At 35.2% G+C, this 22,873-nt stretch overlaps 1 protein-coding gene across 1 annotated transcript; it reads right to left on the bottom strand.

Moving 5' to 3' along the window:
* Positions 1-4,517: 4,517 nt before the first annotated feature.
* Positions 4,518-22,111, bottom strand: LOC138716514 (dnaJ homolog subfamily B member 13-like). The gene is made up of 6 exons (XM_069849659.1): positions 21,805-22,111; positions 14,047-14,268; positions 13,822-13,966; positions 13,090-13,267; positions 9,075-9,246; positions 4,518-4,875 (listed from the first exon to the last, which is right to left on the bottom strand). Exons 1-6 carry the CDS (start codon positions 21,870-21,872, stop codon positions 4,623-4,625), a joined length of 1,038 nt encoding a protein of 345 aa, XP_069705760.1. The 5' UTR covers positions 21,873-22,111; the 3' UTR covers positions 4,518-4,622.
* Between the last annotated feature and the right edge of the window lie 762 nt (positions 22,112-22,873).

Genomic DNA, 22,873 nt, shown 5'->3' with positions numbered 1-22,873 from the left:
TGCGCACACTTCTTCTTTCTATTCGTTATGGTTACACTGTAAACTTTCTAATTGAGTTATTTGATTTTAGCCTACTCCTTTTCTGTTTAGTGTCTCTTTCATGTTAATTCCTGTACATGTATTCCTCTGTAAATAAAACATGTTGTAATATGGTCATAGTTCTGTTCAAGCAGTAATTGATAGAAATTCTATTTGTAATATTTTAATTCAAATACTTATACCTGAAAATAATGAAGGGATAGATACGTTAGATGTTGAAATATCAATTAATAAAATGGAAAACAAAGTTGATGAAATATCTGTGGAAATAGTTAAATCTGCGTTACAAATTTTATGTCAGCAGTTATACGAAATAATAAGAAATGCTTCCAAGGATGAAAAATTTAATGGTATAGGTGCATAATTGTTCCCATTTATGAAAAGGGAGGTAAAACAAATTGTAGTAACTGTAGAGGAGTAATTTTATTAAGCAATTGCTTCAAAATAAGTTCCACAAGAACAAGTGTGAAAGTTTGTAAAAACACAAAATGATTTACAACAAATAAGGGTGTTAGGCAAGGAAGTGTTTTGTTCGATATTATGACATAAATCACATAACCTATCCATTTAAATTGTCTTGCTTTTGTTTTTGCAATTACATTTGAACGTTGACACAGTGATTCACTTGCCTCTTTCTATTGTTTTATGCAACATTGCATTTTATATAATGCCCACCCATTTCTAGGAGAATCAGTGCAGGTGAAGTGGGAATTTTCTCTTTCAGGGTGGGTAATTCTTTAATTTAAAATAGCTCTACATTTTATTAGGTTACTATGGAAAGTTAACGCCTGTTGATATTAGGCACTTTCTTTGTTTAAAATTGCTAATGAAGCAAGCATCTGTGATAGTTGTTTAGTCAACTGTCCAAAGACAGATCTGAACCTCACAAGTGATACCAAGAAAACACTTATGAGGTAGCTAGACCAGGAGATAATGGGGTAGAGTGGCCAGTTACTTTCTTCACCATTGCGTACATCACTGACTAGCTACATATTACACTAGTCAGTCGGCCTGGTTGGCGCAGTTGGTATAACACTGGCCTTCTATGCCAGTTGTAGGTTCGATCCTGGGCCAGGTTCATGTCAGATTTACTGGCATGTAATAGAACTCCTGTGGGACAACATTCTGGCACACTGATGATGCTGATATGATCTCGAAAGTTGCGAGCGTCATTAAATAGAACTTAACATTTTACACTAGTCAGACTTCAGATGCATACAAACAATTATTGTTCTTCCTCTGACACATATCGTCAAGTGGGATGTAGTGCCTGATAATAGATGTACATATCAGCCAGAACTTCAATCAGAGAATTATCTGTGATAGGTTAGGTTATATTGACAAATTTCAGTAGCATATTATGTGTATTTATTTATAAGTATTTGAGGTGTTAGTGTTGAAAGCACAACTATTTTATAACGTATGCCCAAGCTACTGGCCTAGTTTTGCAGTACATTTATGACACTGATGGAGTAGAATTGATGAGGCGGAAATGTGTGAACTATTTTCGGTATTTCTATATTAAAACAAGAGCATTAAATAACATACATAGTGTAAGACCTGAACCCACAAACCATTACAGTACTTCTACCGTGTCCACAAGGGATACATTCCGAAATCTACCACGGATTTGTGAAACTGTAGATAATAGGGAATGCTGTAAATAACATTTTTCAAGACAAAACTTTGATAACACAATCTCAAGGGAAAAAATGGAACTCTCTGCATCATAATCCACAGTTAATTCCCGATTTACCACGAAAATCGTCTGTAGCTGCATTTAGATTGGCCAAACACCTGCATAGAATTGGAATATATCAGTCCCCTAACTGCCCATTGTGCAACTCAAACCAAGAGATGGATTCGGAACACCTCAAAATCTGTGCTTCAGTGGCTGACCATGATAATATCTTTGAAAAATATTGGAGTGCAAGAGGTCAAATGACTTTATTGTCAAACGCCTGGCATTAGAAAACAACAACATTTTTCAAGACAATGAAAAATGTTGCTGTTGTTGTCAAATGCCTGACATTAGAAAACACCAACATTTTCAATTGTCTTGATCTTGATGAAATTTTCAACAAGAAAGATATAAATCCTGAAGAAGTGAAGGTCATTGCTCTGGAGACAGTCAACAGAAGGTATCCACATAAAGATTGGCTGTATGTTTATACAGATGGTTCTCTCATGGATCAAGATGAATGAGTTGGAGCAGGAGCTACTTGCCTGTATTTTTATTTCTGTAAAAATGTCAGCAGATATACAACAATTTTGATGACGAAATTGAAGCCATTTACACAGCACTCCAAAATACATTTGTTTGGTTACACAAATGCAAAAACAGTTTTACTGTCCAATTCTAAAGCTGCAATTCATCAGTTCAACTACATCCCCTAAAAGTGAAAAGATTAAAGAAATTCATTGCGTAGTAAAACAAATTCAAAATTTAAATAAGAATGTAGTTTTCCAATGGTAATGAGAAAGCTGATACGTTAGCCAAGAAAGGAATTAAAATCAACATAAAAACAAACTACAAGTTTTCATATGAATCCATTAAAAGGATTATAAAAAGTTGAGTTAACCTCCAACCACCACAACAATTCAGTAGTGGAACACCAAAATTCAGATAGAAAAGTTCATTGAAAAATTAAAGGCCTGCTCCCACTTAGCGGAATCGAACTGAATTGTAACGAAAAATCTGCTGCTCTCACATCTAGTGGAATCAAACCGAACAGTACTTTTGTGTTTTGTCATACAAAAGAGAATAATTCTGCACAAGATTTATTAATTTTTCTTCGTTCATATTACATTGTGATTTTTGTATACATACAATTTCAGCAATAACTTTCAATAGTAAACAAATTAAGCTGCCAAGGATGGATGTGGTTCATTTGTTTTTTCACGAAGGCTTCACGAGAATTTATGATCATACCCGAAACAAGAAATTCTATTCCAGCAGTGGAATAAATTTTCTAGCTCCTGAATTCTCTTCTGTTCGATTCGATGCGCCACTTTCTGCTATCTTCCTTTTAAATACATTGTGAAGAGAAACTGTTCGATTTCACTAAGTGGGAGCGGGGCTTCAAACTTAATTCCAAATCTACCTCGAAAATCTGTTGTGACATGTCCAGATTAGTTACTGATCACGATTGCCTCAGTAAAATCTTCATCGTATCAGCCTATTGACTTCTCATAAATGCTTATTATGTATGTGTAAAGAAATAGGATATGGATATGGAACATCAATCAAATTGCGAATCTCTTGAGACTTCTGTGGATCTTACATCCAAATATTGGGAAGCAAGGAGGAGACAACTTCATTGTTAAATCCTGAGCATTAAACAAACACACATTTTTCATTAACTTGCATATGATAAAGTGTATTAGACAAACAGCAAGATATAAGACATTAGGAGAAGCAAATAATACTGTAATGATGAATATGTTGTACATTATTGCGGTCGTGCTTGTTGTATCTATCTTTTGAACGTAATTTTTAATAAAACTGGAGTTAGGAATTCTTTCCAAGTACTCAGCATGTGAATTTCGTAGTTAAGAATTGATGAAATCAGTATCTTATATAAGTTAGGCCCAATACATTTCAACATTAATTTCTTAATAAAAAAGCTTAGTCTATTATAGAAGAAATTAAACACAGAATAAATATGGGAAATGCCTGTTATTATTTGGTTGAGAAACTTTTATCATCTAGTCTGCTGTCGAAAAATCTGAAAGTTAGAATTTATAAAACAATTATATTACCAGTTGTTCTGTATGGTTGTGAAACTTGGACTCTCACTTTGAGAGAGCAACATAGGTTAAGGGTGTTTGAGAATAAGGTGCTTAGGAAAATATTTGGGGCTAAGAGGGATGAAGTTACAGGAGAATGGAGAAAGTTACACAACACAGAATTGCACGCATTGTATTCTTCACCTGACATAATTAGGAACATTAAATCCAGACGTTTGAGATGGGCAGGGCATGTAGCACGTATGGGCAAATCCAGAAATGCATATAGAGTGTTAGTTGGGAGGCCAGAGGGAAAAAGACCTTTAGGGAGGCCAAGACGTAGGTGGGAAGATAATATTAAAATGGATTTGAGGGAAGTGGGATATGATGATAGAGAATGGATTAATCTTGCTCAGGAAAGGGACCAATGGCGGGCTTATGTGAGGGCGGCAATGAACCTCCGGGTTCCTTAAAAGCCAGTAAGTAAGTAAGTCTATTATAGAATACAACTACTGTATTCTAGATTCCCTGTAAAACATCAAATTAAGATGTTAGGTGCAATAAATCGTCAATTTTCCTGATTCTACATTCTCTGCTAATATTATCTTGTAATGGAGACATACCAACACAAATATAAAAATACTACCGGGCTGCTAGAAGGAGAATGGAAGAAATCCAAGTTTCCTGAGCATCAAGTAAATAACATGTTATTCAAAAGATGATATTGATTTAATTACTTTTATTAGCAAATGCAAACTTTTTCTTTGATGTGTGTTGAGATTACAAAGTCTTATTTTTGTAGGCTGATAGAATTTACATAAAATAAAATTTATAATACATTTTTTTCTTTAGTATTACTTTGGAAGTCCTTCTTGATGTGTTACTCTTTTTATTTTGTCTGCCAATATAAGTTTATTTATCTGTTCAGGTTCTCCTTTGCCTCCTCCAATTCTTGCTAGATGCATTGCCTTACGTATTAAGTTTTTGCTGGCTCTGGGGAGATATGTAGGAAATACTACTTTAAATTTTATTATGAGATTTCCTCGTATATTAGGATCTTCCACTGTAGGCATTCCCTCGTTTTCTATAACTTTTTCATATGTTGGTCTGCAAGAAAATAAACAATGTTACAGTAATTTAAAAATGCAGTGCCATTTTTAAGGCGCACTAGAGCCTCTAATGAGGTCATATAACAAGATCTTTCCCTCTCTCGGGAAGCATTTGACTAATAAAGTACAGTACAACCCTGCTAGTCTGAACTAAGTGGGACTGAGGCGTGTTTGGATTAAGCAGAGATGGGAATACAAGAAGGGAAATTGCGCATTTTCCTTTCCCCACCCTTCACTGTCCACTGCTTCGTCAAGATTATTTGCTTGTCATCAGAATAAGCTCACATCTTAATAATATAGAAAAAAAGGGATTAATTTTATTCGTTCACTAGTGACAGTAAATTTATGTACTGTATATTGTACAGCTTTGTTTTTAAATACTGTAGCATTAAGTTGATTTATACAGGGTGTTTAAAAAATACGGGGCATAATTTCAGGTATGTATTTCCCACATGTAGGCAATCAAAAATAGTTCATTACAACATGTGTCCGGAAATGCTTTATTTCCGAGTTATGGCCTTCACAACATTGAAATTCTCCGGAACGTTTTTCTTTCCACAGGTCGTTGCCGTCAAAGGAGACATTAAGAGGGCACTCTGCCAGTTCATTCCGAGGCGAAGGTTACATTCAGTGTTGTGTAGGCGTTAGACTGTGCGACATGTATTCAAATCAAGAGCTGGCATGTACGGTAAGGCGGACTGCAATGCTGCGCTGGCTCGTCGTTTGTACCAGGAGAGGTAGCCACAGCGACAATGTCCAGATCGGAAGACATTTGTACGTCTCCATTACCGTCTGTGCGAGTATGGAAAATTTAACTCTCCTGATTTGGGAAGGGGACGACCAAGATCTACAACTCCAGAAGTACAGGAGGAAATTCTGGAGGCTGTGAACATGACTCCTTCTATCAGCACACGAAGGTTAGCGTTGCAAGTCAATGTTCCTCATACGACTGTCTGGAGACTGTTGAAAGAGTATCAATTGTATCCTTATCATTTGCAACGTGTACAGGCCCTGTCACCAACAGATTAGCCTGCACGAGTTAGGTTCTGTCAGTGGTTCTTGCAGCAGTGTGGTATAAATCCGAACTTTCCTGCCTTAGTATTATTTACAGATGTGAGGTCTGTATTCAAGCAGGAGGTGGACATTTTGAACATCTTCTGTAATGACAATGACCTACGGAAAGAAAAACGTTCCGGTGAATTCCAATGTTGTGAAGGCCATAACTCGGAAATGCTTCATTTCCGGACACATGTTGTAATGAACTATTTTGATTGTCTGCATGTGGGAAATACTTACCTGAAATTATGCCCCGTTTTTTTTAAACACCCTGTAGATCAAATACTCTTTTCCTTCATCTTCTTCCACCCCCGTCTCCCTCCTTTTCTCTCATGTTTGGACTAGCAGGGTTTTACTGTATATCTGAATTATATTTCCGGGGAAAATCAACAGACATACTTTAAGTCACCTGCGCTCCATGTCCAAATGAGCACTTTTGAATCACTTCGGTACAAAAAGACAGTTTGCTGAAAATTAGCTTTTGAGTGGCATCAAGATCAAAGCACAAATTGGAACAGTGGTGATACGCAAGTAATAACTAAGTTACTAGGGAAATTTCCACATACGACCATTGCCAACAGACGTATGTTTCACACTTAGGGTGAATACTGTAGATTGGAGATAAATTGCAACACAGCAACTTTACCCTTGGCCAAGCCACTTGCAGACTCCGGCTGTGCAGAGAGCATGTTGTTGGTGATACACAGTGCAGTATTGGAATCAGGAGCATCATTTCAGTTTTTGCTTGGGGGATGCAGATTTTTTAGGGAAGACATATGGTATATTGCGTAGTATAGTCCCTGCTATTTTCTTTGAAATTAACTATTATCCATACTGTAAACTGGGTAAACTTGACCACTGGAATAAATTTTACCATATATAAAAAAAAATGATGAGCAAAGGCTGACGACAGCTGAAATGAGGTTCATGCGACAAACAGCGGGATGCTCTTTGCTGGAACACCGTAAAAATGTGGACATATTGCAGGAACTAAAAATGGATCCTATAGTTAATTTTGTTCAACAATATCGACTTCAGTGGAAAAAACATGTCGAAAGGATGGATCGCACTAGATGGCCTAAACAGATTCTTACTTATGTACCAAGAGGAAAGAGGAAATTGGGAAGACCACGAAAGCGCTGGCATGAGACCGTAACAGATCCTGTAGGGTCTAATACGTGACGGATATGATGATGATGATGATGATGATAAAAAAATTTAAGCCATATGAAATGCATTGAACATATTTTTAAAGTTCTTTTTCTGACCCCTTAATTTCGTAAATATTTTTTATTATTTTAAGTTAAAAGTGGGGCTGATATGGTTTTTTTTTTGCTTTATGGTCAAGTTTATCAAACTTTACAGCACTTTTTTAGTTTCCACACATGGGCTAGTTTTAATTATCCTACTTGTACTGTGCGTACTTTACATGCACTTATTGTTAATGTTAATGTGATGTAGGTACAAACAACTGAACACACTCAATTTTATTGATAAAGAAATAATCTTAGTTAACAAAAAAATTGTACTTTTATTTACAATAGGTGACAACCACAAATATAGCAAAGAGCAATGTCTTGATTTCATTTGACAAAACATCTATTGGAAACAAAATTAACGATAATAAACAAAACCTGCTTAAAAGTGGCATAGGGGAATGAATATCTACTTATATATGTAAGACTATAAAATAAAAAAGTCACTGATATAAAATGACGAGAAAGGATATGATCCTTATTAAATACAGATTACAGATTAAAATTGAAATTTGACAGAAATTTCTAGTAACTGAAGATATAGCTGCAATAAGAGCTCATAGCCCTCTGGGACCGTTTTCCGGAGAATACACAAATAATTTGTTTATTTTAATAGATGTTATGGGCTCTTCATCTGTATAAGATGTTGTTGAGTATCAGTGTAAGTAATGAAAAATCTTAAATAGCAGATTAAACAGCATTGAATTCAAGTAGTGAAAGTGAAATATTTTAATAAGAATAATTGGAAGGATCAGAGAAACAAACCCAGAAGACAGAGTGAACAAACTTGAAAACTGCCCTCCAAGGCTGTTCTTCAATCATCATCTCGAGTTCCACTGAAGAAAAGCGAAGTTAAGGATGTTAGAGACTTATTTCCATACGTAAAAAAGGAAAGCCGCTTGTTTTATGTTCAAGCTACTGAGAGTTGGAGAGGAGAGTGAAAGTGATGACTGAGAAGAAAAGGGAGGTTGTGGTAGGGGGGAGGGGACTTCGTTTGAAAAACATTTTTTTACTATTCAACATATTCATACTGTGCTACCTTGTTGATGAACTTCTCAAAATAATCATGATTAGTTATTTTGTTTTGAAACATTTAAAAATGTTCGTGATTTGCTATTTTGTTCAGACAGTATTAAAAAAAAAGTTAACGATTGTCATTAATAATATTAGTGTACTTTATAAAAATTATTTATAATTTTTTCAAATAAAGATTACACATTGTTACCTTTATTACTGAATTTATAGTACCTTCTTCGGAAACAGGGCCATAACATGCATTATTTTTATTCATTAAGCATTGTATTACAAATAAATCCTTTTAGCATTTCTTTAAAAGGTAAAGGTATCCCCGTAACATGCCATGAAGGCACTTGGGGGGGGGGGGGCATGGAGGTAGAGCCCCATGCTTTCCATGACCTCGGTACTAGAATGAGGTGGTGTGGTCGACACCATGCTCTGATCGCCTTTTACCCCCGGGAAAGACCCGGTACTCAATTTTATAGGAGGCTGAGTGAACCTCGGGGCCGTTCTGAAAGTTTGGCAACGAGAAAAAAATCCTGTCACCACCTGGGATCGAACCCCGGACCTTCCAGCCCGTAGCCAGCTGCTCTACCAACTGAGCTACCTGGCCACCTGGCATTTCTGTTATATTATATAAATAACACAATACTTTTTAGCCAGAAGTTTCCTGTTTATTGATTATTGCATTTAGTGTACTGCTATAAAAAAATTCAACTCTATCTCAGAATGCCATTTTGGAGTATGAGCCCTTATTGCAGCTACGTCCTGAATGCTCCCAGTAAATTTAGGTGTATGTATGTTTCCTATTCCAGCAAGTTAATAAAGCTGACCGTATTGTAGAGGTTATAAAGTAAAATATACTTACGAAATTATTTCTGTAATTGGAACACGTAAAGTCTTGTGATCCAGTGTTTGTACTATGACAGTACAACCAACCAAAGCTTCCTCAAGAGTGACAGTTCTTTCCATAATAAGATTGATTCCATCTCTTTCAAACAAAGGATGTGGACGATCTTCAGTTACAAAAATAATATCCGCTGTTGATGTAAGATACAGAAATCCTTAAAGCATCCATTAAATAAAAATTAAGTTTTAGTTATAATAATGCGTAATTAATTAGGTACTAACTTCGATGACAGATAACCCATGCTCTGCTATTTTTAATCATACAAAGCCCACGCACATGTTTTATATTTAATCGCTGCAATTTTTTAAATGTAACATGCTCTAATGCAGTGGTTCCCAAACTTTCTGAAGGCGTACCCCACTTATGGGCAAGATTTCTGTTTGCAACCCCCTACTACTCTACAGGTTCATGACCTTGTTAAAAAAATACAAATCCCAGCAAACAGCTACAATTTTACTCAGTCAGTGAACACCACCCAAAGTACGATTTAAATTTTTTTTTTTTTTTTTTGCTGTTTTGAATCAAAAGAATACCTCGAGCCTGCAAAAGAAGCTGGTAATATTTGTAAGTTGTAACCTCGTATTTATGCAAAATAAGTTTCTCGTCTGTAATTGCCATCAAAACAAAAGTGAGAAATCGCCTTGAACATGAAAATGACCACTGTTTTTATCGAATACTAGTCAATATTTAAGAAGCTACTTCCTGAAAAACAGGCACATTTATCGCATTAATTTGTTTACTTTTTAATTACTGAAACGTTTTTTTTCTTTTTTTTTTCATTTTTTATGTTAAGTGTTGTATATTTTTATGTTTCTAAATACAGAATAAATGTATGTTAATAAAGCGTTTTTTTATTTATTTTGTAAATCATTTTGGGACCCCCCTCAGCTCTTTGCACGACCCCCAAGGGGTCGTGACCCACACTTTGGGAACCACTGCTCTAATGTGATTATTGCACGAATATTGAAAAAAATAGGTTTATGACAATTGGCTACTGCACATTGTGATTAGTTATCACTACAAAAATTCCTGGCTGGCTTCTCGTACATTATTATTTTTGGTATAGAAAATGCCTTTCTCTGCACCGAATATATTGTCGTTGTTCCTGCAGTAACTCCTATGTGCAAAATATAACATTTTTCAGTACGAAGAAAAAACACATTTATTCATCCTATGACAGCCGTATATAGGAGACTGTAAATTCTTACATTTTGGGAACAAATATAATTACATATAGGAGATTTTATTATTTGCTGTATCACTATTTAATTTATTTAATAGAGCAAAAATATGAAAATCGATAAATATGTCACATAGGAGTTATTGCAGGAACAACTATGATAATATGCTCCCAGCCTGCTGATAGGCTGTAGCACAACTTAAAAATTGCTGTATCATATGACAAAGTTTCATTAATAACAATAGTGGGAAACTAATCTCATTAACAATCACAGAAACATTAATAGTACTAATAGTAATTTGTTAGATACCAATTTTAATAATAATAGAATATTAATAAAAATTACAAAAGTATTAAGATTAGGAATAACAGTACCGCAAGGCCGCATTGGGGAGGGGAGATATGTGACCCAGATGCTGTGTTGAGAGATAGTGCCAAAATAACAAAACAGTATTGGTATTTGCATATGGTACCAAATGTTCCCTGACAATAATTCCCATAAAGTGGTAATAAATAATTTAATATGACTCCAATGTACGGTATTTTTATAATGTGGAATCCAATGTCATATTTTTGTATTGCAATTGAACACAAGAGAGCATATAATCTATTTTCTATGATGATATCATCAAAATCTTTGTTGCAAAAACAAAGCTCACAAGTTGTTGAGCTCATCTCATAACTTTAGTTTTGTCTCTTTAATGTACAATAGCGTGCAAATTAATCCGAACAACGTAATTACTTAATCAAAAACACTCAAACGGGATAAAAAAAAAAGGATCTAAGACATACCTCAGTAATCTATGTGGCCTTCCTTGTTCCTAATAACAGCTCTGAGACGATTTGGCATGGATTCCACTAATTTCCCACAAATATTCTTCATTTCTTCATCGTGAAACCATACACCAATAAGGGCAGGAATCATCTTCTTTGTAGAACAATCCATTTTTTGCATTCTTCTTTTGCAAATTGACCACAAGTTCTCAATGGGGTTAATGTCGGGTGAGTTGCCTGGCCAGGGGAGTACCTGAATATTCTTCTTGTTGAAGAATTCTGTAGTTTTTCGAGACGTAGGGCATGGTGCCAGGTCTTGTTGGAACACACCTCTGCCATCCGGAAATGATTTTTGCAGCTGAGGTACGATTCTGGTTTTCAATAAGTGAACATATTTCATCATTCCCTTGATAGGTATTAATGCTCCAGGCCCTTCATGTGTAAAATAACCCCAAAACATTACTTTAGGGGGGTATTTTTGGTGCTTGTTGGAGATGAGCTGCTGTTACTTTTTCGGATCCTTTCCATACGTAAGAAACACGGTGGCCGTGGACCTCGAAATGAGACTCATCGGAAAAAAGTACATTCTTCCAATCATTCACTGTCCAGTGTTGATGTAATTTTGCCCACATTAAGCGTTTTTTGCACATAACAGGGGTTAGCAGTTGCTTCCTAATAGGCTTACGAACCCTTCGTCCAGCTTCCAAAAGCCTACGCTGCACTGTTGTGACGTGAATATTCGCCCCAGTGGTAGCCATTAACTCGCGGGTTAAGTCGACAGCAGTTAGTCTAGGATTTAATTTACTTTTCCTGACAATTAAACGATCATCTGCAGGTGAAGTCTTCCTTTTCCGGCCACAGTTTCCTTTTTTCTGGGGTGCGATGGATCCAGTCTCCCTGTATCGTTTTATGATCGAATTAACAGTAGCCAAACCGATGTGACATTCTGCAGCAATTTGCCTCTGTGTCATAGAAGAATGCTCTGCTAATGTTATAATTTTAGACCGTTTTTGTGGAGTTGTATCCATTTGTGAAGACGACAGAATGTACACAGGATTGCAGTATTAAGTCTTCAACACAACTGAAATGCTTATAAGTACAAAACAACAGGCAAAATGTCACATATTATAAAAAAAATAATGACAGACCTTCAACAATGGAATTACACGTACTACAGATGTCAATTAAAGCGGTATGAGCAGCTGTGAGGCCAACAGTGATAGAAAATGTAAAAATATGTCGTGTTCGGATTAATTTGCACGCTACTGTATGTCTGCATGAATCTAATGCTGCTGGAAGAACTTGCCAATTCTTCTAATTTTATAAAAGAGTAGGAAGAAATACTACTGGAGAGATTGAAGGCAAGTATACTTCTCTTCAAAACATGTTATTTTAGTTACACCACTGCAAAAACGTCATATTATCAGATTCTGAAGCTACAATTCAGGCAATAGCATCCACCACCTACCCCAAAATGAAAATTGAAGAAATAGCCTACATTCTATGATTCAGCAAATTCAAAAGCTTATAAAAAAAAATAGTTATGCAATAAATTCCAGCACATGTAATACACAAGGAAATGAAAAGGCCGATATGTTAGCTAAAAAAAGGCTCCAAATTAAACAAAAAACAACTGCATTGTCTTAAGAATCAATAAAACGAATAATGAAGAAAATATGAATATTATTATGAGTCGATGAATGAAAATTGTAAACTTGAGTAACTTTTGGAGAACTCTAGTAAAATTCCTGAAGCGTCTCATGAAACTGCTGTTGCCATGTTCCAGCTTTTACTGGACATGGCTGTCTAAGCAAATATCTCTATAGAATTGGTAGGCTTATATTTCCAACATCACATTGCCCCCTTAACATAAAAAAATGAAAATGGAACATCTGAAGCATTCCGGAGCACTCCAGAATGTTGTCTCTTTAAAATGTAGCATTAAAAAGCACTGTACAGTATAATAACTGTTTTGTGTAACATAAATTTCATTGGTAAGTATAGCTTAAATAATGATACCTGGTATTATTGTGGGACCCTGATCACCTTCTTCTATAAATTTCATTTCCGTTCCTTCAGGAAGCCCTGGTTTAATTGGAACTGTTAACAGTTTTTCCTTGAGAACAGTTGTGTTCTGGAAGTCCCCGGTCAATACATATTTCCGGATCTTCAGCTTCTTTATACCTCCGTGGAAAAGCTAATTAAAAAGATGATGCTAGTTTTTAAATAATATGCATGCTTAATGACTTCTTACATTGTACAGAGTTAGAAGTGAATCTTGTTTATGAGATTTGGTACTTAGAACGTAACTAGTCTTTATAGAATAGGAGGGGTAACATTAGTAGCAAAAGAACTAGCTAGATATAGAATAGACTTTGTGGGAGTACAAGAGGTCAGGTTAAATGGGAATAGCATATCACAAATAGGAGATTATTTGTTGTATTATGGAGAAGGAAACAATCACTAATTAGGAATAGGCTTCTTTGTTCTTAAAAGAATAAAATCAGCAGATGGGAGGATAATATAGTGTATGTGTAAGTGTGGTTTCTTTAGTTATTACTTCTATGAATAGATGGCGAAGATAATAGTCAGTGTTGCCAATCGTACATAAATATACCCGCATTATATAATTCAATTTTACATGCGACTCAACTAATTGTGAAACAACACTGGATTTAGCTGGAAACCGCAAAGTTTTACTGTCACTCATACGCAATATTACCAGAAGTAGTCGTGTTATGAATGCCGTACCTCACTTAATGTTAGATACAATGTCCTCCTAAGTGGTTCTTCTTTACGCTTGATGCCCTTTCCTTCTGGCAACGAATACAGAGGCAATGGATCTATTAATACATCCAGTAAATCAGGATATGGACTTTCAGTGCCAAAGAATTCCCTGAAATGTACGTAATTTTTTAATGAGAGATCACCAATAAACCACAAGATTTGACCATAATATGTTTTCCAACAAATTACCTATATGTACGCAGTGGATCTCCGTGATATATGTAAGGTTTAATGTATCCTTGAGGACCAGGAACTCCTCTTTTCAAACCCTCTTCACCATACTGATCGTAGACAGCTCGTCGGAAGGAATCACTCAGGCAGTCATAAGCCCCTGCTAGTGCTGTGAATAGTTCCCGAACTGATTCTTCTTTCTGACGCTCAGGATTATAATGCAAAATAAGTCGACGAAACCTGCAATGTTGGAAATTATTCAAGAAATAATGACGACCCTTACAAAATATTGATATTGAGTTATTATAAATGTGGAACTTCGAGCTTTCTTATTCCAAATAAGTAGGTCTAATTATTAGCGCATCATTAGAGACAACAGACGTAATGCCAATTACATTGAGTTATAATTTTTTGGCTTTTTAAAATATTTTTATTACAAATATAATTATTAAAATCTCTTAAATAATAGGCCTACAAACTAGTTGCTGAAATTTCTATAACCAACTGGTCTATAGTGGACTTTATGTTGTCAGCAAACAGCTGGATACATTAAGAAGATTGATTGATTGCATTTTTCTTAATTATATCAGTATAAAAATGTGTTCGTTTTTTGCCGAGCTATTTGTCTGAGACGTCTGACATTCTCATTTGGTAGGTCCCTGGTTCAAATCCCATGGCCGGCCATTTTAATTGGGATTTTTCATGGTTTTCCTCAGCCACAAAGGCAAATTTCGTATTGGAAATTTACATATCGTCTCAATGACCAATAAACAATCATAACCATTAAAATAAAATTTACAGGGGCGAATGCTAGTCACGAAACTTAGGCTTGCTCTTTTATTCATAGGGGAAGATGGGAGGATATAATAATTCATAAATAATAAAAATAATCAGACCCACATAAATAATTTATTTTATAATTATGAAATCATTATGAGTCATGGCTCATATTCGCTTATCAGATGTAGAAGTTCGATATAATATAACAAACATGGCCAACAAACAGTTTATTTAGTTTTTTTTCGACCCTGCCAACCAATGTACATTGTTGTATTGAGCTGCACTGAATGAGCACACATATTCTCTATAATGTCTGTCTTCTCTTGAATAGTCCTTCGGGAAAATGGATATAATAGTAAGGTTTCAATAACACACAATTCCGAACTCATTGCAATACTTCAAATTAATGTTTAAGAATTAATAATACATACAGCAGCTAACACATGCATTCCGCTCATACAATTACATTGCACTCGCAAATCACAGCACATTCCCGCTGTTAGTACTGGTCTGTGTAACGTTAAATAGTCGTTGGTGTAGCTCTCGGACCAGAGCTTCAAACAACACATAACATAAGCATGTGCGCCTAGGACGAACTAAGGAGGAAGGCACTTGCGCGCGCATCATATTCTCGCTGTTTCTACGTCTTTCCTGTAGCTCTAAGAAACGAGCAAGCGTTGTGATACTTGCGGTGTACAACCTGGGGATGGTATTACGCCTATACAGTATTCCAAAAATCAAAATAAATTTTAATGTACGTAATCCCATTTTGAGAAATACACATTCTACGAAAATATTGGGCTTGCGCAGCAAGCATAGCATGCCCTGAGAAATCGCCCCTGAAAATTTAATCAGTTACGCCTATGTGAACACAAACTATCTAATACACGACAATGGAAACACAAACTCAACAATAGTCATTGGTGTACTAATATATCTGAAGATCTACAACGTGATATGATCATAGACTTTTTTTAACTAATGGCGGGTACTTGACTGTTCGTCATTCACACATATGAGGACAGTTATATAGACCAATTTACCGACAAAGTCGTTGCCCAAGGTGCGCTATAGGAGTCTGGTCTACGCTACACCCGCGATGAGATGATTATGAAGCCTTGTTGGCATGCCACAGTGGAACTGGAGCTCCCAGAGAAAATCCATATGTTACCTGGACCATGGGCTTGCCCAACACAGTTATAAATCTAGGGTACGCCAGGAATTGAACCCGGGTACACAGTATTATAAGTCTAGCGCTCTGGCCACTAGATGACCGTGGTGGCTACCAAAGATATTAAATCGTATAATTAATATAGTTTTAAAAAAATATTTTAAAACAAATGTAATGTGTTAGTTTAACTAAAGGAAATCCACAATTACTTGCCTAGAGAAAGATTTATTTTCTTGATCATTTTGTTTGTTTGTATAGGCCTAGTTATATGAACTGAAGAAACGATTATTTTCAGCAAAGAAAATTGTAATCATCGCATACAACGCGACGTGAATTTTTGCCGTGCAATGCACGGCTTCACATCGAACTCCCGAGTCAACTAGCGTAGTAATATAACATCATTGCTTCGTACGCGCAACCAAGTTTTAGTATATATCACTGCTTTAAATAGCAATAGGCCTATAGAAACGTATTTAAACAATGTAATCGGAAGAGAACGATACATATGTCAGACGTTTAAAAGCGATTCTTTCAAGGCACAATTTTTTAATAAGCGCTTGAAATTAATGTCAGTTTGAAGTCAACAATTAGGGATGTAGATATCCGCACATAATTATTGGCCTAAATCACGTGATTTGTTAAAAACCAAAGACGTTATAATAGTATACTAGACTCACACAGAGCGCTGGTGTGCTGTCCAAAATTGAAACCAGTCTGCGCATGTTTACGCCGCCATGCTACTGGTAGAAATAGAGCGGTAAACACGATTGTCATACTTGTCCTTTGTTTTGTCTCGGGTGTTTTTAGTGAATAGTGTGAAAGTAATGGCAATATAATTTTGAAAGATGATATATTATCGCCGCGGACTCATGCTTAACATGTCGGCATCATACAAAAACGTGCGGTGTGGTTTAAAAAAATAATTTTGCCGACCGATTGTTGCTCTGTAGGTTTCACTCTAAGCGTCACGTTGTCACGTCTACTTTCTCGATAAGAATAAGCACTAGTTTGTTATATTGTTAAATGGTTATTATTATTATTATTATTATTATTATTATTATTATTATTATTATTATTATTATTATTATTATTATTATTTCATATACGAGTACGTTGGCTTTCTTAACTCTTAATAATAACTCTTTAATAATAATTTTTAATCACATATCTTAATGTTCGTCCTCAGCACAAGACATTGCAACCTCGGGTTTAGTCTACGTGGATTAGACAAGTAAGTATCATTTAATAATAATTGAAGCAGCTTATTGGTTGCATTATTGAAATTGAGGCGAGTGATTGGAGCGGCGACACAAGAAATTGAAAACAATAATACAATTAAATTTCAAAGACCTGCCGAACGCATGAGGCCGCTCAAAGACCTGCCGAATGTTAACCATGAGAGCGCGGCGATAATATCATCCCTGGTTAATTTTCCAAGCTATTTGCAAAAGGTACGATATAATATTATCTCTGTTGTTACAATATCAATATCATTAAAAATCAATCAGTAGTTTACGACAATAAAGAATACTTAATTGTTAGTACAGGTATATCAGACTGTAGAGAAATCCCACTGAGTGAATTATTTAGACTTACACATCAGATGTTAAAACATTAGTGGAAAGATAACTTTTTGTTTTTATTATGTAAATGAATTTATCTGCAAGATAATAAACTTTCATTCAAGATCCATATATGGATAAATAAATATACAGATAATAAATAAATAAATAAATAGCTATAATAGCTAAGCCTCCTTTGTGAATTTATGATTCAGAGTTCACCTATAAATAACTCTTTTACATTTTGTCGGATATATTTTATTAACAAAAGCAAGGAATGGCATCTTATTGATATTGCATATGTGCATAAAAATTATGTACCATCACTCCGCAAGCAATGATAATATACCTATTTTATTTATTTAAAATAAAAATACAATATGTAAAAAATCCACACATAAAAAGTATGTGGTTTTTTTTTATCTTGCATAAAGTGATTGTTTAGTTTTTAGGTCTTCACGTTACCTATTGTTTGCAATGTATTAGGTACCGATACTTTTTATAATTGATAGCATTCCCTTTATTAATTGAAGAATGAATTCAATGTAATTTGGCTACCTTCGCATATTATATTTTGCTAGATTACCTATGTCCTGTGGTCTAAAAGTAGCGGTAATATAATTTATTTTTGATTCTCTAAAACTTAACAAGTCTATACTGATTATCGCATATTTATTTCACTTAGGAATTTGATTATAACAAGAACTTGTGTAATCAAGGTGCATATATTTATGTCTTGTGATCTAAGAGTTAATATGTTAATATAATTTTAGATTCTCTGAAACCTAACAATTTGCTGATTATCGTAAAATTATACAATCTATAATGTGTATTGTGTAGGCCTATTTATGGATGTATCAGTATGTTTTCTATAAATTGCTGCATACGTATTTTCTTTTCTTTAATGTTCTAACATATATCAATGAAACTTTGAATATGTTTATTTCGTCCTAATTTTACGTTAAACGTCGAAAATGGCCATAATATGTCAATTTTAGATCATCACAGCGTTAAATTGCGTGATTTACGCACTGCTATTATTTGTCTGCTCTCCAACAATATGGCGGCAAGCGCAGCGTTCAATTTGCCCCGGTTTCCTCGTTTCGCGCAGCCGAGACTGTAGGGGCTTGTTAAAAACTTATGTTATAAAAATAATTATGATGACTAGTCTGTTGTGAAATAATACCGATTCTCTTCTAATTAAAAATTAATTTTCGAATCAAGAAAAGTGGTAGTAACTTAGTACTGATATAAAAAGTAGTACGCTACTGTATTAGTTGTATTGAAGGCTAAGGGTGGGTTAGAGATGACTCTTCGGCATGTCGGCTCGACATTGGCCTATTGTGCACCCCGAATTACGGGATGGATGAGAATGAGGTGTACCAGTCCAATGGCAGCATGAGATCTCTCACCCGCTCACTCAGAGGGCTCCCTACACCCCCTCGCCTTAAGTTCATACCGCCAAGGTGACCAAGCAGCGCAGAATCCATTCCGATAGCCCTTCTAAGTTGTCGAAATGCCCTCGAAAGTGCTGTTAAGGAATTAATTCTGGCAGAGATATTGCGAAAAGCTTAGAACCCAGAGATGGTTTCAAAGACATGCGTCATGACCTGAATATGCCTATGGAATGAGATGATGAAGATGAATGATATTATACTTGTTTTTTTGAAAGATGGGACATGACAGGAGCGTTGCGATCGGAAAAACAACTGAATGTCACATAGCGTAGTAGGCCTGTTGCTATGGTAACAATGGTTGAGTTGCCAAACTTACACTTCCCCTTGGCGAGTGCTTAATAGCTCGCTTGACGACATTTATTATGCATACAATGTTGGCATTGGTACGTTTCGTCTTTGATTCTCTGTCGATTTTTATATTGTTTTGTTACCTCCGCGTGAATTATCAATGAATGTTTTAACGTCAGCCATCTTTACGACAATTGCTGGCTTCCATCAGCTGGAAGCGTGGTAGTCCATATTGGCAACATGGCACTGTAGTTCCAAGTTCGGCCGCTTAACTGTCATGTCCCATCTTTCAAAAAAACAAATATAAATCTAAATTCTTTTTCTACAGGGAAGGGAAAGGGAAATGGACCGTGGCAATGAAAATTCGAACCGACATTTGCCTAAGTAACTATGGAAAACCACAGTCAGGTTGATTAGTCCGGGGATTTGAACCGAGGACCTCCCGTGCTTAACGCATGAGCTACCTCGCTCGGCCTACGAAGCATTATGGAAATACCACACGATCACAGCGCTACCGGTATCTGAATAATAAATATGAATGAAGCTACTAGTATATAAATCTTTGGAATAAAATAGTACAGGTGCGGGAAGGAAGTAAGAACAATGATGGGGAGAATAAAGGGAAAGGAACAAAGAAGAATATTCAGGTATTGTGAAACGTGCAGTATGGCTACCATACATACGACCTGCAAAGTAGCAGCTGCTGGAGGAGGGTGCTAGGGCACTACCTTCCCTATGATAACTTGAAACATTTTTTTTTTTCGTTTGCCGGACAAGTTTAATTTATTTCTTGAATTGCGATGTATAATAGGTTATATTCAAATCTCCGTTATTATTAGAACTGGTTTTTTCTGCTGCATACAATTACTATTAGAGTTACAATTAAATTAAGGTTGCAAGTCTGAAAAGTAGCTTGATAATTCAAACATGGTATACCATTCTAAAATCCCAACTGTTTATTTAATATTTTAACTTTTGGCAACTGAAGGAGAAAATGTTACGAACTGTCCTAGGACCCAATGAGTGAGTGGAGTATTGGTATTGGTAATGTTATAGTCTATTCTTATTGGTGTTTGATCATTATCTTCCTAATAATATGACGAAGACGGCTATGTAGTTGATAGTGATTACGATTAAATTAATGGTGGTAATGCTGGCGATATGGAGGAAGAAAATAAGGGAAAACAGAGAAAGTGGAACTTCGATATCCTCCTACACCACACACGGCAGAAAAAATTCTACTTGAATAATTGGAAATAACCTCAGACTTGTAACACACCACTCTAGATACACGATGTGATCACTGCGAAATTATCATATTATTTAATAGGTAACATTTCCGTACAGTACACAACACTCCTCACTGGATAATTAGCAAAACAATATCTTCAGTACGACTTGTGGCTTGTGGGCCGTCCCAAACCCTGACCTCCACGTCTTTCAGCTTGTGTCCTTATATACTTACTGTTACAAATAGATGTTTCTCAGCCCTAATTGCAATAATTGTATTTAAATAATTAAAATACTGTCTTTTTTTTTTTTTTTCCAGCGAGCGTACATTTTGGCGCAAGAATAATTCCTTTGACATGTTTGTTAATTTCTTTGTATCCAAATAATTAAAATAGGAAACAAAATTCGTTTAATATGTTTCTATTAGCCTTGAATAGTTATATTGTTTAGTAGACTAGATCGCTCCAATCAATTGACGCACCATTATCATTTTTCTTTTTCGTTCTTAGCTTTCATTGATTCTTTTACTTGAATTTTTTTTCTTCTGTAAACTGCCATTGTTTGTTTGTGTATTTGTTTGCCTTTTTTCTTACTCTTTTAGCTCTCATCTTTTATTTGTTCTTGTATTGTTTTGTATGCTTTGTCTAATGGCAACCTCTAATTTGAGGAAGCTTTGATAAATAAATAATAGCGTGAATTATGTACGAAGATAATCTTTGTGTTAGCTTTATTGTGTATCATCACAGTCTAGTATACTATAGGCTACTAGACTGTGGTATCATTCTTGTTTTGTAAATAAAAACAAAAGAATATTAACAGGGCATATAAAGATTATTTCAATAAATTCAGGAAACAAATATATAAGTAATACAAGATGTGCATCTTACGAAATAATTAGGCTAATACTTAATATGTACCACGCGTATATTTATGAAGTCATTCCATCTGTCACTTTCATTTGATCATGAAATAACGCAAAGAAAATCACACATATTCCGTGTATTGCGTTGGAGGATACTCAAGTTTCAATGAAGAGGTATCGAAGTTTCAATGAAGAAAGAATTTGACGTTAATCATAGTCTACCTTCGCTATTACATAAGATTATGAATAGTATCTCACTAAAAATACTACATTACAGGAAAAATAATAATTAACCAATTTAATTGAAAGCCTAATAATTATTGAAATTTAGCCATCTCATGTAGTTTGTTTAATTTTATTAGTACATAAATTTTCAGATCATTCGTCACAATTTTGACTAGAGAACGACTGCAGTTTTATACTTACGCTTTTTTTATGTCAAGATTTGTACAAGATCTGTTCAAACCCAATATTCCATAATAATCAAGTCCCATTGTGTTAATATTAAATTCCTGACATTACTTTTAAAATCCCATTAGTTTACATTTCACTCTACTTCTTAAACGTTAAGACACAGCTTTAGTCATTTGTCTTTTTGTAAATAGGAACGTTCATGATCTGCAACGCTTTGCAGAAGGGATCTCGCGGCATAATTATCTTCTTCGTCTTCTCAAGTTGTGAAGCTATCGGAGGTCTTGGGTTCAAACCCGTGGCTGATAGATCTGACTAGGGTCTTTCATGGTTTCCTTCAGTCACAAAGGCAAATGCCGGATTATAAATTTACATTCATCACCGCCTCAATCACAAATTAATAAACATTAATCAAAATCTATAAACAGTAACATGAACACAAAGCCACCTACAACGCGCAATAGAAACAGGAACTCAACAATAGTGACAATACTTCTGTATGCTGATGATGACACACTTAATTTATATATCTTCTCACCATAGTATTAAATTCAGTCCTCATTATGTTGTCTCTGCGACTCAAAACTACATATTTCTATTAGAGGAATGGCTAAAAAATGGCGTATCTCTTTAAATAAAAAAGGTCAATAAATAATTTTCTCAAAGTGTTTAAAAAGACCTCGTGATAAAATAAAAATATGTAATCAAGAAATTCAATATAATGACTATGTAAAATATCTTGGTATTACTCTTGATAACAAATTTTAATGACACAAGCACATAAAATCTGTATCAACTAAGAGCTCTCTTAGGACATCTCATCTTTATCCTCTACTTAAATCTCCTGTTCTCAGTTTAAGAAGGAAAGTTATGCTCTACAAAATGCTGATTTTACCGATCCTAACTTATGTTGCCTCAGTTTGGTGTTACATCCCAAAAACAGTGTTCCTCTTCAAATTATTAAAAACACAGGGCTCCGAGTAATATACAATTCAGACTAGTACACAGTTAATGTACAAATACATTTTGATCTGGATATGAAATTTCTCAAAGACACACACTTACTATTCTTCAAATACTCAGA

This window comes from Periplaneta americana, chromosome 16 (assembly GCF_040183065.1).
Source record: "Periplaneta americana isolate PAMFEO1 chromosome 16, P.americana_PAMFEO1_priV1, whole genome shotgun sequence".
NCBI classification, from domain to species: domain Eukaryota; kingdom Metazoa; phylum Arthropoda; class Insecta; order Blattodea; family Blattidae; genus Periplaneta; species Periplaneta americana.
Note: the sequence above shows the minus strand (reverse complement) of the source record. Positions and strands in the feature narration are given on the sequence as shown.

What these genes read in the sequence shown, in the direction of transcription:
- LOC138716514 (XM_069849659.1), bottom strand. Translation starts at nt 21,872, where the DNA reads ATGGGACTTGATTATTATGGAATATTGGGTTTGAACAGATCTTGTACA. An exon ending in TGTATCTAACATTAAGTGAG is followed by an intron (nt 13,268 to 13,821) that starts GTACGGCATTCA and finishes CTTTTTAATTAG; the next exon opens with CTTTTCCACGGAGGTATAAA. An exon ending in GGGTCCCACAATAATACCAG is followed by an intron (nt 9,247 to 13,089) that starts GTATCATTATTT and finishes TTACATCAACAG; the next exon opens with CGGATATTATTTTTGTAACT.